The sequence below is a fragment of the Aspergillus pseudotamarii genome (genome assembly GCF_009193445.1).
Source record: "Aspergillus pseudotamarii strain CBS 117625 unplaced genomic scaffold BDV38scaffold_17, whole genome shotgun sequence".
NCBI lineage: Eukaryota > Fungi > Ascomycota > Eurotiomycetes > Eurotiales > Aspergillaceae > Aspergillus > Aspergillus pseudotamarii.
The window spans coordinates 79,376-94,253 of record NW_022475031.1 but is presented as its reverse complement, the minus strand read 5'-3'; the positions used below and the strand labels follow the sequence as shown (position 1 = coordinate 94,253).

Genomic DNA, 14,878 nt, shown 5'->3' with positions numbered 1-14,878 from the left:
CAGGTACCCACCCATAACGATCTTCGGACCATTTGCTAGATAAAGCTGCAGCTCTTATGTGTCCGGAAAGCAGTGCGCGTCAATGGATGAGTCAACTTTTTGAAGTCCGTTAGAGAGGAGCTGGCTCCACTTCTCGAGGCAACAATGGAATCAACATCCCTTATGCGAACGTCGAAACTCTCGCCGATCACCAATTCCGACGCTACCCTATTAGTAAGTGCATTGTCTTCCTACAATCAATCGAGTGATGTCGTAATGTCTTTTTAAGCGGGTTTTCTCCTTTCCTCCCAGAGATTACGCAAGAGTTACTAACAACGGATGGACCTCTCGGTAAGATATCCCGTATTACGGAGAGCTTCCTTTCGGCATATACAACCTTCTCCTTAAACATGATACTGATCCAGGTTACCCGTGGCGATCATCCGCGTTGATCTGTTATGGAAGGATGAACGTATCCCCTGTGTATCCACGAACTATAGGATCGACAGGAACTTTGATTTTTCCAACGGTGTCTAAAATTTGGCATCCCTTGGAGCCATCCACTACCGGTTGCGGCTGCATTGCTTGCGCCAAGGGCCCACACCCCAGTGCACATAGTCTGTTTATTGTCTTGGAAGCTTGGCCCAGGGTGTTTGGGAACGGAGTTTCGCGTTACCGAATATTCACTCAACTGTTTCCTATCGGAGTAAACTGCTGCTGATCCGTTTATTCTAGACTAGGGATGCTGCGCCCCTGGGGGCATTAGGGCGACCCTGAGAGGCTATGTGCTAGATTCCGCTGCTACACTTCCTCATCCATTGCCGACCAAGAAAAGGAAGAGGAAATAAAAAAAAAAAAGAAAAAAGAAAAAAGGAGATTATGGGGACAAGTTCCCCGGCCGCCGACCAGGAGCTTGCTGGGTGCTCCCATTTATTAGCATACCGTCTCTCGTACCCAGTCTGAACACTCCCGGACCTGATAGTAAATAGTTGTACAATCGTGGTTGTATTAAGATGGTCCTTGTCGCGACGTTATTCTCCCTTTTCACGGTCTCTCTATGCAGGAGCATACCACGCTCCGGTCCTTCATCCTCCCTCTATACACAAGCTACCAACCTAAAAATTCATGACCCGACTGTCATCAATGTTGGTGGCGTCTACTATGCTTATGGTGTGGGAGAACACATTGTTATTCATCAAGCAACTGGTCTAGCCGGACCGTGGAAGCAGATCGGAAGTGTCCTGGACAAGGACAGCATCATCCCCAAAGGTGACCGTGAAAAGCCCTGGGCTCCAACGACCATCGAAGTCAACGGTATCTTCTATTGTTATTACTCAGTCAGCAACGCCGGGTGTCGCGATAGCGCTATTGGGGTAGCTACATCACAATCACCAGGTCCAGGTGGATGGACGGATCACGGGGCTATTGTCCAATCGGGCACCGGACAGGGTTCGGACAAGCACCCATTCAATGAAGTCAATGCCATTGACCCTGCAGTTCTGGTCACTGGAGATAAAGGTCTTTTGATCTTCGGTAGCTATTGGTCGGGAATATGGGAGGTCCCATTGAATGAGGACTTCATCTCGGTCGGCAGCATAACGGAATCTAATGCGCATCATCTAGCAAAGCATCCACAGCCCGAGGGAGTAAAGTCACAAAACCCAAACCCCAATCCGCTCTGTCGGGATTCAGCCGGTCGCCGCCCGGTTGAGGGTGCTTATATCTCTTACCACGCACCGTACTACTATCTCTGGCTGAGCTGGGGCCAATGCTGCGATTATGATCCCAGCAACCTTCCACCATCAGGTGAAGAGTAAGTCCTGCTAGCATGCTCCTTGACTCTCTTCCTACACCCGGTGGGCACTTTAGTGCTTAGTGCTCTGTTTCAACAATGGTTCATGCTAACAAAACCATAGATATAGCATCCGCGTCGGACGCTCTGAGAGCCCTCACGGACCGTTTGTAGACAAGCAAGGGAAAGAGCTCACCCATGGCGGAGGAGAGCTCATTTATGGCTCGAACAACGACGTTTACGCACCGGGAGGACCTGGTGTTTTAACAGGGGACACTGGAGATATTCTTTATTATCATTACTGTGGGTCCCTTTTCTCGAATATGGACTTTCCGGGGTAAGCTAACCAGGACAGTAAACACAACTATCAGCTATGATTTCTGGGTGAGTCCCCGAACCATCTCCAGATCTCTCATGTCATATCACATCGCTAATGTCTCAGTAGGAAGCCCGACTGGGATATAGTTATCTGGGATATGTCGATGGTTGGCCCGTCATACGGGAAGCCCCCTGATATGGCAACATTCTAATTTGGGATACCCGGCTTTGATATAAAATGTTCGACTCACACACGGCGTTTGCACGTTTACCAATATAGATTCTAATTCACAGTATACGATATACCAATCTAATAAATAAAGGCTTTTCGTACGGCGTAGTGCCGTGGCCAATATTAGACAAGATAGAGAGGACGGGTGAATCGACCTCAAACATCTGACGTACAGCTGCAGCCTTAGGGCCTAGAGCCTTAATAGGTGTGCTAGTATAAATTTCCATCTTCCCAGGACCTCCCAACGTCTACGCTCGTTGTTTTCGCCACCAATATCATCCATCTTGTCACCTAGGTACACTGTCCCTTTTTGTGGTAGTAATATAAAACTTAGTTAGCCTGTTCGCATACCAAATCCTCTTTTCTCCAAGAGCACCCAAGGCATTGATTTCTACATTCTCCATTCTCCATTCTTTCGTGGTCTCTCAGCAACCTCGCACTCGGGACCATAAATCACATTAGTGTACATCCATTTTGGTAATCAATCCGGAACCCACTTTGTGTCAGTGCGCCATATAGTGACGTAGTGCCAATGATAAACAGTGGAGAAAGCCACAAGCGAAGCGCGGTTATACAAAGCAAGGAGTGCCACTCTGTTCATGTACCCTTTGAGCATCAATTAGCCTGGCGTATATCCTCCATAGCCCCACAGACATTAACATTGGCTGGTAATTTTCATAGTGTCTGGCCATAACCGGAGTGGCCTGTTTTTTGATCGGTCGCTCGGAAGAATAAGCCAGCAAGTATATATCTCCCGGCAGGTAGAACTACAAGCCGTACGGATGCGTTAACTGTTCATCATCAGTGTGTATGGTGGGACTATCGCCGTTGAGTACCTCGGTGCATATTGCAAAACCATTCCCTGGTACAATTTAATCTTATTACATCTATCACATTAACAGAAAGGTCAGTCTCGTGGTCCAGGCCAGATCAGGTACTGAATTGGGAGTTCCAGACGGAACATAAATATTATGTGTAACCGAGCCATGTAAGACCATGCAGATGCAGCTTCGTTGGATATTGGTGAGTTGATGCTCTCTAAGGCTACCACAACTTTGGTAAAAGAAGGATACCAACCACTAGTCAATGAAGAACAAGGGCTTTCTTTGACAATGGTGGGCCCTTATTGTTCAACTCAGTTACAATGTGATGCCTGTGGTATGAGAAACACTTACATGATACAGACATTTATGCATGATTGACGTCCTACGCAGTATGCCGTCACATATACCAAATATGTGAACTTGCCAGATGTTATACAATTACTATACGATCAAGGCACAAGACCACAAGAAGGGAGTTTCTGAGTGGATTTGCACTGGTTGTACCGCTGAGAAGCCAACGAGACGGATATCGACTACAACTTTCAACCAATCAACTTCATTATGTTAACTCGGAGAAAGTCAATATAATGTCGAGTGTATCTAAATGAGGGCCGAACAGCGTTTTCGGTTGGTGAGCATGTGTGTTGTAGCAGAAACGACACAATGTGATCCACATAAGAGGATCGGTGCAAAGCAATGGACAAGAAGCACAAGAAGTCTTTGGCTATTCGTCCGACCCCTTTTCGTATTTCAATCATGGAAACTGCCGGCCAAGCGTGCATCATATACTAGGACATCTCTCATAAACAAACATGAATGAAGTGGCTAGATATAGGTAGTGCCTACACTTTCCAGTTCAAGGACCTTAACGCAGCATTTGTCCTTATTTGTCTAGCTTAATTATCCCCCTTCTCCTCTTCAGACATATCGCTTTTCTGGTTGCATCCTAGATAACTAGCTTACGAGATGTCTGTACACTTTGGTTTTCCGCCGTCATCCCTGTTCATCCTTGATCAGGCTCAAATAAAACTGACCATTCCAACTCACCAATTGGCAAAGTTCGGTATATCAACAGCATTCTACACCATCACCTTGCACCTGAGGGTCTCTCTCGTCGCTATTTTCATATATACCACTGTTGTATTACTTCTGAATGACATGGACAGAAGGAGACACGGGATGCCATGGGCGATAAACCATATGAGGTGGTTCCAACATGCGGTGATCCTACATAATATCCTTCTAACTCTTTATTCAGCCTTGGGGGCTTTTACGATTGCTCGAATATTCAAAAACGCATGGCCAGAAGGCATGACACATTCTATACAGTTCTAGTGGAAGGCCTATTCTGTCGAGGTGGGCAGATCGTACCTGGTGGGGAAACTCTCCAGGAGTTCGTCTTCATCGGCTAGACATCTTACATGTCAAAGTTTTACGAAGTTATCGACACTGCTATTATTCTTGCAAAAGGCCGACAGGCTTCACTTCACCATATCTACCACCATGCAGGTGTAATCCTTGTCTCATGGGCGTTAGTCCGCTTTGAATATCCACCTGCATTAATCCTTTTTTTCCTTACTGCTGGTGTCCATGCACTTAAGGTAAGCTCCAATAAAGTCTACCAGAGCCTGAACGGGGGTAAGATACTAACCAAAGGGTTGCAGTACACCTATTATGCATTGATATCAATTCATGTGGCAGTGCCTCAATCAGCTAAGGCTGTAATGACCGTCATCCAAATAGTGCAGTTCTTCATTGACCTTATTGTGTGTCCAAGCTACCTCTTTGTCTTCTATGATATTCCTCTGCACTATGCTCGTTGCACCGATTACAGGGAAATGGGAGATACTTTGGACACCCGGGCATCTCGAGATGCTGGCACTAATGGACAGTCATATTGCGACATACGAACAGTTGGTTGTATGAACAAGAGCCATACCTCTGTGGCATGGCTCGGGATTATTTTCATTCTTTCTTTGACATGGATGTTTCTACAGTTTTTCCGGTCGACTTACCTACAAGCTGCCAAGAAAAAGACTCCCTAGGTTATATTTGCCTGCATGCTCCTTCGCGACCTAAGCGTTGAAAACGACCACGTACATTTCCGACCAAACAGAGTCGAGTGGCCAAGATTGAACACGCTGCTGATTAACTGGTACCTCTGAGACTACACATTCCTATTATTCCTAAAATTTATTATTGCAAGCATATGACCGATGCGTTCGGAACAAAGTGAACAAGCCTTGATATGCCTCTATAGTTTGTTACTGAAATATGACTGTTGTCATTTTAGCTAACTCTCAGTATCAATGGTTGGGAAGTAAGCTTAGTAATTGTAAGATCTTATTTCCCTGCTAGTAAGCCGTCATTTGACCAGGAATATTAGTATCTCAGCCTAGGGCAGTAGTTGCCCCGGACATTTCAATCCCTCCGATCCCGAATGCCGTTCCTCGGGCGGCATCTTTTTCCCTTCCTCGCCCAACCCCGTTTCTTCATTGTACGACTCAACGCTATTCGACTATGAACACCGGTCATCGTGAACTTGGTCCTTACGGACGTGCCTGTGCCACTTGCGCCCGCGCAAAATGTAAATGTATCCCTCGAGCTGGTGGAAGTAGTTGTGAGAGGTGAGTTCTTACACATTTCATGAATCGCATTATACAGCAGTCTTAATTTGGGATAGGTGTCACCGCTTAAATAAAGAATGCATCCAGCCAGTCAGACAGCGAAAGCTTAAGCCACTTTCGAAGAGAGCGCAGTTGGAGCAAAAACTAGACGGTTTGATGACTTTATTGGCGTCGACGGGACAGTCACAGCCCCAGCCCCAGTCGCTGTCTGATTCGGTGACGAACATGAACACAAACATCGTCACTTCTGGAACCGAGTCCCCTAATAGCGATTCAAGACTGCTTGGGACTGAGATTTCTGGGCCAAGTCTAGACCAACACTCGGAAGAAGAAGCTTGTCTAGCTTCTTTCCGTACAGAGAAACTCCCGGCTTTCCCAGTTATCCATATTCCAGACTCTATGTCTGCAAAGGATGTTAAAGAACAAACCCCCTTTCTGTGGCGCTGTATTGTTGCCGTTCAATGCAAGAGTCCGTTCCGTCAATCTGAACTGTGTCTCAATATTCGTGAAGCAGCAGGTAAGAGACTGCTGGTGGATTGTGCAAAGAATCTAGACCTTCTACAGGGAGTCTTGGTGTATCTCGCCTGGTAAACTACCCTTCCCATGCTGGAAATAGTTAGCAGCTCACAGTCTGGTAGGGTCACATACCTAACTCAGCCGCAGAAGTCATCTCTCTGTATGTATACACAGATCGCGATTGGATTGGTCTTCGAGCTTGGTCTCAATAAGCCAGCGCCCCCTGATTTATGTATGGCAACATCAAATTGCAATGCAGTGGGCCATCTACCACATCTGAAGGCGTCACTTTCAACCAAGCGAACCATGAATGAACGGCGAGCCGTGCTTGGCTGTTTCGTTCTCAGTTCCTTGTAAGTCTGGACCTATGTAAGCTAATGATGACTGACTTCACTTCGCTGACTATCACGGATAAAAGAATAGCACAATTCCTGGGGCGAATGGATCCACTCAGATGGACGCCTCATATGGAAGAATGTCTCAATATTTTATCCGAAAGCGACGAATCACCTAATGACATTGTGCTTGTGCATATTGCACGTACACGATTACTTGCGGATACGATCTTACAAGGGCCTTGGAATGACAATCTCCATGATACAGACATTGCCTCGCGAGCACCGGCATCTTTTCATATGAAAGCTATGCAGACGCAGTTACAAACTTTGAAGTCCAAGATCCCTGTCGATCTAGCTGACAATAGTATGATGAATCCTAGCGCTTCATTTGATCTATACCCATTTAACCCTGATTATAGGATCCATTCTTTTCCACCTCCTTCATACAGAGGTCAGCCTCTACGAGACAACCCTCGGCAAACCAGGAACGAACACAGAATTTACAGACCCGCAACGCCTTGATCACTTATACGCTTGTCTAAACGCGGTCAAAGCTTTCTTTGATCTATTGGTAAATATTCCCATCGCGAAGCTTACCTCCATCGCCCTACCGGATCTAATTTACACCTCACACTGCCTTGTGACCCTCTTTCGTCTCTCGACTTTCGATCACCCCGGATGGGATCAAGCCACTATTCGGAGTACATTGGATCTCGTAACTATTACCGGTCAGCTAGCTGATCGACTGAATGAAGTGGCGCAGGTTGTAGGGATTCATAGTGAAGGGGAGCATCAGGATCCATATAGTAGGCTGGGCATGACGATGCTGAAAATACGGGGTGAATGGGCGTCGAGACTGTCAGATTTGGAAGCCGTGGACATGGATACTACATTGGAATTGCCTGTTTTCAACATGAATCAGTGGGATTTAGATAGCTTTCTCAATTGGTCGGAGTGTTTCAGTTAGATATGTAATTAATGAATGCTGAACGAATCAATAGATAGTGATTAATTATATTATATCGACTAAGGATGTCTATAGCTAGGGACAAAACGCAGGCATTGACAAATTAAAAAAAAAAAGAAAAGAAAAAAAAAGTAGAAAAGTGGTTACCATACGGAAATAAGCAGCATCCGTATAGTATGTCCGATACCTCATCGTTTGAACCCCAACGGAGTTCGCTCTGCAGGCGTGGGAACGGGCACGGGAATGCGCCAACTCCGTGTCAACAGAGGAGATATGGAGAGATATTTAATGAATGCATTATTTACAGTAATAGTCAAATTCTAAGTCTATACTTCACACAGCACGGTTCTTTGTCGGTGGTTATTATATTACTCTATCTCTTACATCCCAAAGCGCAGTTACACACCAAATGTTAGAACACAATCCCAATCTTCCACTGCTAGCCCGAGCCCTAACCGACTATCAAGATGAGCGAGAATCGACCATTCACCCTCGACGAGGATCTAAAACCCCAAGTCAAACCAGAGAATGAGCTCAGTGAAAGCATTCCGGTATCTGAGAAACATGAGCCTGAATGGCTGGAAGGGGTACCTCTAGTCATGGCCGTAAGCGGGACCACGCTTGTAGTCTTTCTCATGTTGTTGGATATATCCATTGTTTCAACGGTATGACCGACTGCTCATAGGGAACAACGCAAAATCGACACTCAAAGCAAATAAATAACGTGTTCATAGGCTATCCCCCAGATCACGAACCAGTTCCACTCCCTCGACGACGTGGCATGGTATGGAAGTGCGTATACAATCGCGAGGTACAGTAGGCTGGGAAATACTCCCTCCATGCTAAAGTAATAATCGCTAATTGCAGTGGCCCTGCTTCTGCTATAGTGCCTCTCTCCAACCTCTCACGGGTAAATTTTACAACTATTTCCAATTGAAGGTTAGTTAGTCTATTCCCAAACTGTCGCATAGTCCATAGCACTAACTACCCTGCAGTGGACATTCCTTTCCTTCTTCGCTCTGTTTGAAATTGGTTCGTTAATCTGTGGAGTTGCCAATTCCTCAAAGATGTTGATTATCGGCCGTGCGGTAGCCGGAATGGGATCCTCAGGGATGTTGAACGGAGCCATGAACATTCTCGCCGCTGCTGTTCCAATGCATAAACGGCCGACACTGATGGGAATCATCATGGGGAGTATGTTTCATTTCCATAAGTCAAACATTCCAACCGCTAATCACATACAGTCGCGCAGCTAGGGTTAGTTTCTGGGCCGCTGATTGGCGGTGCGTTTACGACATCTTCAACATGGCGATGGTGTAAGTCTAGAGTGACAGTTAACCACAGAAGTACCCAATGTATACTGAGAACATGATAAATGGCAGGCTTCTATATCAATCTCCCAATCGGCGCCCTAGTAGGCGCCCTCTTCACCTTCACCCGCATCCCGGAACAAAAACCCAAGGACAAAGCTAGTGACGTGGTCCGGTCGATGCTTCTCTACAAATTCGACTGGATTGGCTTCGTCCTTTTTGCGCCAGCCTGTATCCAACTTCTCCTGGCACTACAGTATGGCGGAAATCAGTACCCCTGGAAGAGTGCTACAGTTATTGGACTGTTCTGCGGCACTGTTGCAACATTGCTGGTCTTCATAGCATGGGAGCGCCACATGGGCCGCGATGCAATGATCCCGGGGTATTTACTCCGTGACCGGATTGTTGTTTGCTGTTGTATGTTCTCCATGATGATCTTCGGTATGACTATGATTCTGTCATACTATCTGCCCATTTACTTCCAGTCCGTTCGGGGGAAGTCGGCGTTAGTCAGTGGTGTCAACCTACTACCGAATATACTCTGTCAGTTGGTTATGGCGGTTATATCAGGTCTTCTAAGTGAGCTACCTCTTATACCCTACATATGAAAAAAAAAAAAAAAAAAAAAAAAAAAAAAAAAAAAAAAAAAAAAAAAAAAAAAAAAAAAAAAAAAAAAAAAAAAAAAAAAAAGAAAAGAAAAGAAAAAAGTTTTGCTAATGGGCAGAAAAAGCCGGAAAACTGGGCTACTACCTACCATGGGGAGTCCTCGGCGCAATGCTAAACGCAATCGGCAACGGCCTCCTATCAACCCTCACACCATATACCTCGGTCCCAGACTGGGCCGGATTCCAATCGCTAGTCGGATTCGGCAGAGGCGCCGCAACCCAAGTAGTAAGTCCGCTCTCCAGCTATCCACGTATGGAGACAACATCCAAGGACTAATAGAGAAATTAGCCCATGATTGCGATCCAGAACGCCGTAACAGCAGACGAAGTCTCAACTGCGCTGGCTATCATGACCTGTAGTCAGACTTTGGGCGGAGCAATCTTCCTAGCTGTTGGACAGGTCATCTTTGCCCAGGGGCTCCGGGTAAAGCTTCCGCAATATGCTCCTGCTGTGGATCCGGAAAAGGTGATTGCGGCTGGTGCGACAGGGTTTCGGGATGTGGTATCTATGCGGGATCTACCGGGTGTTTTGACGGCGTATGCGAAAAGCGTGGATCGGGTGTTTTATTTGGGTATTGCGTTGTCTGTTGCTCAGTTTGTCTTTGCTTGGGGTGTTGGATTCAAGAACGTAAAGAAGGATAAGGGGGTAAAAGTAAGCAGGGAGGTGGTTGATGATAAGGCTTGATGGTATTCACATACTGATTTGCGTGAGATAATGCCATCTACCCAATAGAGTATGATTTTTTTTTAGAACTGTCCTAATTACAAATCATGATCAGGTGCATACTACAAGGATCATGAATTCATGTGAGATGAATAACCTTCCTTTGTTCTCCCTCTGCCTTTCTCTGTCCGTTTTTATGAGGCACTGCTCTGCACCAGGGCTGGGCCCTTCTTATTTTATTTACCATGGCAAAGGCGGCAATTATGGCGAATCATGAGCTTTAAACAGCCATAAATTGCAAGAAGAAAAACAACACTCGATCAACAAATGCACCTGTCAGCGATACCTGAGGCGTACCCCCGACGGTGGATTTCATGTCTAGGCTCACGTTGTCTCCGGTCATCTAGTCGTAGCCCTGACTTGGGGTTATAAGCACGGACCCTTGGGATTAAGGCCCTGACATACTCTCACGACAACGCAGGCCTGGGACTAGATATTGCACGGATTGTTTGGGATTTGGTGCTCTTTTTTCTTTTTATTTCTCTTTTTTTAGCTTCATCGGAGGCAAATGTGGGTCTGGCTAAGTGTGCCGTGGTAGAGATTGAGAGTTGGAATCAATTATTAGATTCTGTTAAGCGTTCTGCCACTCGACCAAAATACCTTAGGCATTTGATCGTGCCTCCAACCGGACAATGGCTAACAGATTCTATTACCATGCTTGGAAATAGGCCATATTATTTGTCGGACCTTGGCTAGTCCGCCATTTCATTTTTGAAAGGAGGGATCAAGCAGTATTGAACCAACGATATCGGCAAGACCGGGGTTCCTTCAGCTCCCTGGGATCTACTTCAGAGAGCAGCCGAAATATATTTTGACTGTAGGAATCGTCAACAATATTTACAGAAATGGGTCATGTGGCTCAGCTGCGTCTATATCTACCCCACTTCTCAAGACAGGAAAATGGACTGGATTGCTGAGGTTTCATAGATTATCTTAATTCTATTTATGCCACAGGCTACGCAATTGACCATAACATGGCCACATTCCCCCAAGAAACCCTCCTTATCATCATCCACTGGAAACCTCCGGCAGCGTGGATCTCCTCTGTATCCCACGCCTTCCCTAACCTCCGGATCATATGCCATGAAGTCAGCATCTGGGACAAAAAGCTCCCCGAGATCCCCGAGGAGACATGGAAGAGTGTCACAATCCTCTCTGTACGAGGAAACTCTATCCCACACCTGACATGGTGCTGAATCTGCGGTTTGTGCAGGTCCTAAGTGGGGGGGTTAATCAGGTTCATGGATTGCCATTGTATGAAAAGACAGATATTACGTTTGCGTCGAGCAGTGGGATTCATGGGTGGGTTTTGTTTTTATTTTTTTTTTCTTGTTTTTGTTTCTCTTCCTCTCCAAAAATCGTTGCTAATGGCGATAGACCTCAAATGGCGGAATGAGTCTTTTCGACTTTTCTCTCCTTTCAGCACCACCGTAAGCATACTCGATTCAGTAGGGGAAGAGTACTTACTAAATGAAATAGTCCCTCAATACATGGAATATCAGAAAATGAACAAATGGATGGACCCCGAGTCATACGAAGACACGGAGGATGCAGTCGGTCTCAGAGTGTAGGATCCCACCAACCTTGACGTTTATAGGTTAATTCTGACCATCTCATAGTGGCCTTCTCGGCTACGGGTCTGTCGGCCGACAATGTGCTCGTGTCGCTCGTGCACTCGGCATGGAAGTTTACGCCTATACATACCATGATCGGCCGACTTCCTCATCGCGAAAGACCGAGTCCTTCACTGTTCCGGGAGCAGGCGATCCCAACGGTGAATTCCCAGCACAATGGTTCTCAGCCGAAAAGAACGAGCTGGACACCTTCCTCACGTCGGATCTTGATCTCCTTGTTGTTACTGTCCCCATCACCCAGGACACCAATGGATTGATCGGCCAGAAACAATTCGACCTCTTGAGTAAAAAGAGGGCATTCCTAAGTAATGCATCCCGGGGCAAGGTCATCAACACCGATGCCTTGCTGGATGCGTTGCGTACCGGGAAGATTCGGGGTGCCGGGCTGGATAAGACCGATCCTGAGCCGTTGCCGGCAGATCATGAGTTGTGGAATGTTAGGAATGTGATTATTACGCCACATTGTGGGGGTTGTTCGACACAATATAATAAGCGTGGGTTGGAGATTTTGAAGGGAAATTTGGAGCGGTGGATGAAGGGGGGGGAGGTCCGTAATCTGGTTGATAGGGCTCTGGGATATTAGTTTATTTACCTTGGGTGGCTTATAAAAGTTATCGGATATAATTAAAAGATATACTGACATATATGATGTATTGAAGAAGTTGAGGCCATTGGCAGTGACTGGCCCATTTCTTGTCGTATATGGGAAGCATTTGCCGTCAAAGCCGTAGCCTGTTTCGGTTGCAGGTGGACCTCTGTTCTTGACGACCGGCAGCTTTGAACTCCCTTTGGGCTATCTGTAAAACTGGCCCAGAGTTATGAAGACTCGTAACTCACTTAATTCTGGGCCTATTCTCACGAATCTCTCTGTGGCCAGTCTAGAGTGCAGTCATCCTCTACAACTTCAACAGCCGTCTACCGGAATATCCAAGGAATTATTAGCCTTGTCACGTCCAGCTCTTCCATGGGTTATTAATATTATTAATTATAGAGTGACAGAATATATATGGAAAAGCTATGAAAATTGATACCTTCACAATCATTGCGTATTTATCATCATTTGTCCGCTCTGCGATTTTTAATCGGCCGAACCTCTCCTTTCATGCCAAATCTGCGGCCCTAGATGGTCGATATCGTTGCGTTAGAATACGAAGTACTCCGTACTAAGATATAGCGAGGAGACATTAGACAGGTAATGGTTTTTTCTTAATGTCTTATTCATCATTTACCGTGGCTTTGTTTGCTTTTATCTTCTCGTCCTCGTTTTCCTTGGTTCTCCTTTCAAGAGGATATTTCCATTGCTGTTGTTTCATTTTCTTTCATGAAGCAAATACCGCTCTTTTAGTAAAAACGCATTAAACCCTACCCATACGTTTTGGCGGAATCGCTTCCTTGAGAGGCAACTCAGCTTTGACACTTAATTTACGAGAATAATCAAGACTAGGACTAATAGTACAAGTTAACGGTCACTCGATGACACTGCACTGCAGCTACCCTATAGCAATTCCCGACCAATGCTGAATCTTTGGCACGCACATCCAATTAGTGGATATGGAACTTGGAACAATTCCTCGCCTTGACGGTAAGCCTTACCCTACAGAAATCCACTGCAGTATCTTATTCCAACCTCTGGCAACAGTGTTCAAATGCGCCTATGCATCAACTGCCTATACCCTAAATAACCCGACGCGGTCTATCGGCAATCACCACTAATATCGAAACAAGCCACGGAAAAAGAGAGCAATAGTAGCAAAGATCCAGCTAAAAACCCACCAACGCATCAAGAACCCATCACATCTTCACCAAGCGCCCAAACGCCCATTCCCAAGATCAAACTGTCCATCCGGTAAACATCCAATCCAAGTAAAAAACAAACCCCCATCTCAACGCTCCAAAACGCCCCCAACACCCCTGAACGAAGTCTTCGCCCGATTCACACCCGGCCTCCCAACTTTACCCGTACCACTCCTTAAAGGAGATAAAAGCGGCGACGAAAAAGTCCTCAAAGCACCCCTCACAGACCCGACCCTCACCATGAGTTTCTTGGGCGTGATATCCGCTCCCTGTGTTGTATCTTTCATTGGCGGGGATGTGGCAGTAGGTCGAGTCTTTAGGCCTTGGTCCATGGTTAGGTCGTTCTGTAGATATCCATGTCCGGTAGTCGGTGTGGTGAGGGAAGAGGCTTGCTTGGCGTCTAGGGCAAGGGCCTTGGTTGTGCTGGATGCCTGATAGCAAGAAGTGTTGCGGGCGGAGATGCTTGGGCCGAGGTCGAGGATACTGATGTCACTGTCGCTGAGGATGTCGCTAAGGTTGTCTCTGTGGGTTTCGGGAGTTGTTGGAGGAGAGAAGGTTGATTCTTTTGGTTTGAAGGGGGTTGATGCGAGGAATTTGGGGTGTGGGTTTGTTTGAGGAGGAGTTTTGGGTGGATTCATATTTTTGGTGAGAGGAATCAGCTTTCTGGTTGTGAGTTATTGATTGAGGTTGGTGATCCTGGTTTGGTGGATGTTGTTTTGTATACACGACAAGGGTGGAAGGTCAGGTGAAAAGTGCCTGGGGAAAGGAAAGGCTGACGCGGGTCTGGGGCCAGGTATACTTCGAGGTTACTCCGATTGTTGAGTATCTTGTAAAATTGAATGGAGTGGGGTGGAACTGCGAGTATTCATTCACCTAAGAGAATCTTGTTAGTGTTGTCACAGACAAGGCAACCTAGTGTAGGCAGGAGGAAGTGGGCTTTCTTATAGTTGCAAGAGTGAGTACTCTGTGTGCCTCAGGTTCCTGACCACCTCAGATGATGGAGATCTTGTCTCACCTGCCCTTTAGTTCTCAACGGTAGTACTAGGTCGTAGACAGTTGATATATGATTCTATTCTGTAATTTGAGCTATTAAATAGAGATATCCGAGTTGCAAACAACTCATGACACAGTACTTCATTTCAACCATTACTGGTTCTG

The 14,878-nt window shown here is 46.2% G+C and overlaps 6 protein-coding genes across 6 annotated transcripts; 5 read left to right on the top strand and 1 right to left on the bottom strand.

Annotated features, from left to right (window-relative positions):
• Positions 1 to 992: 992 nt before the first annotated feature.
• BDV38DRAFT_281277 (arabinan endo-1,5-alpha-L-arabinosidase) lies at positions 993 to 2,285 on the top strand (the record flags this gene model as incomplete). The annotated part of the gene is made up of 4 exons (XM_032059504.1): positions 993 to 1,792; positions 1,896 to 2,074; positions 2,127 to 2,155; positions 2,217 to 2,285. The coding sequence occupies 4 exons, from the start codon at positions 993 to 995 to the stop codon at positions 2,283 to 2,285; spliced, it is 1,077 nt and encodes a 358-aa protein (XP_031915174.1).
• A 1,826-nt stretch (positions 2,286 to 4,111) lies between these two features.
• Positions 4,112 to 5,190, top strand: BDV38DRAFT_269987 (GNS1/SUR4 family-domain-containing protein; the record flags this gene model as incomplete). The annotated part of the gene is made up of 4 exons (XM_032057066.1): positions 4,112 to 4,350; positions 4,452 to 4,512; positions 4,558 to 4,761; positions 4,810 to 5,190. The coding sequence occupies 4 exons, from the start codon at positions 4,112 to 4,114 to the stop codon at positions 5,188 to 5,190; spliced, it is 885 nt and encodes a 294-aa protein (XP_031915173.1).
• A 981-nt stretch (positions 5,191 to 6,171) lies between these two features.
• On the top strand, positions 6,172 to 7,593 carry BDV38DRAFT_269986 (transcription factor domain-containing protein; the record flags this gene model as incomplete). The annotated part of the gene is made up of 4 exons (XM_032057065.1): positions 6,172 to 6,359; positions 6,411 to 6,641; positions 6,707 to 6,990; positions 7,046 to 7,593. 4 exons carry the CDS (start codon positions 6,172 to 6,174, stop codon positions 7,591 to 7,593), a joined length of 1,251 nt encoding a protein of 416 aa, XP_031915172.1.
• A 467-nt stretch (positions 7,594 to 8,060) lies between these two features.
• BDV38DRAFT_291505 (MDR family MFS transporter) lies at positions 8,061 to 10,253 on the top strand (the record flags this gene model as incomplete). The annotated part of the gene is made up of 8 exons (XM_032061761.1): positions 8,061 to 8,258; positions 8,328 to 8,404; positions 8,481 to 8,532; positions 8,589 to 8,787; positions 8,838 to 8,909; positions 8,976 to 9,482; positions 9,634 to 9,794; positions 9,858 to 10,253. The coding sequence occupies 8 exons, from the start codon at positions 8,061 to 8,063 to the stop codon at positions 10,251 to 10,253; spliced, it is 1,662 nt and encodes a 553-aa protein (XP_031915171.1).
• Positions 10,254 to 11,266: 1,013 nt separating this feature from the next.
• Positions 11,267 to 12,509, top strand: BDV38DRAFT_269984 (uncharacterized protein; the record flags this gene model as incomplete). The annotated part of the gene is made up of 5 exons (XM_032057064.1): positions 11,267 to 11,449; positions 11,506 to 11,581; positions 11,690 to 11,722; positions 11,772 to 11,859; positions 11,912 to 12,509. The coding sequence occupies 5 exons, from the start codon at positions 11,267 to 11,269 to the stop codon at positions 12,507 to 12,509; spliced, it is 978 nt and encodes a 325-aa protein (XP_031915170.1).
• Positions 12,510 to 13,271: 762 nt separating this feature from the next.
• Positions 13,272 to 14,704, bottom strand: BDV38DRAFT_242785 (uncharacterized protein). Its single transcript, XM_032054143.1, has one exon. It carries the CDS (start codon positions 14,356 to 14,358, stop codon positions 13,810 to 13,812), a length of 549 nt encoding a protein of 182 aa, XP_031915169.1. The 5' UTR covers positions 14,359 to 14,704; the 3' UTR covers positions 13,272 to 13,809.
• Positions 14,705 to 14,878: the final 174 nt, after the last annotated feature.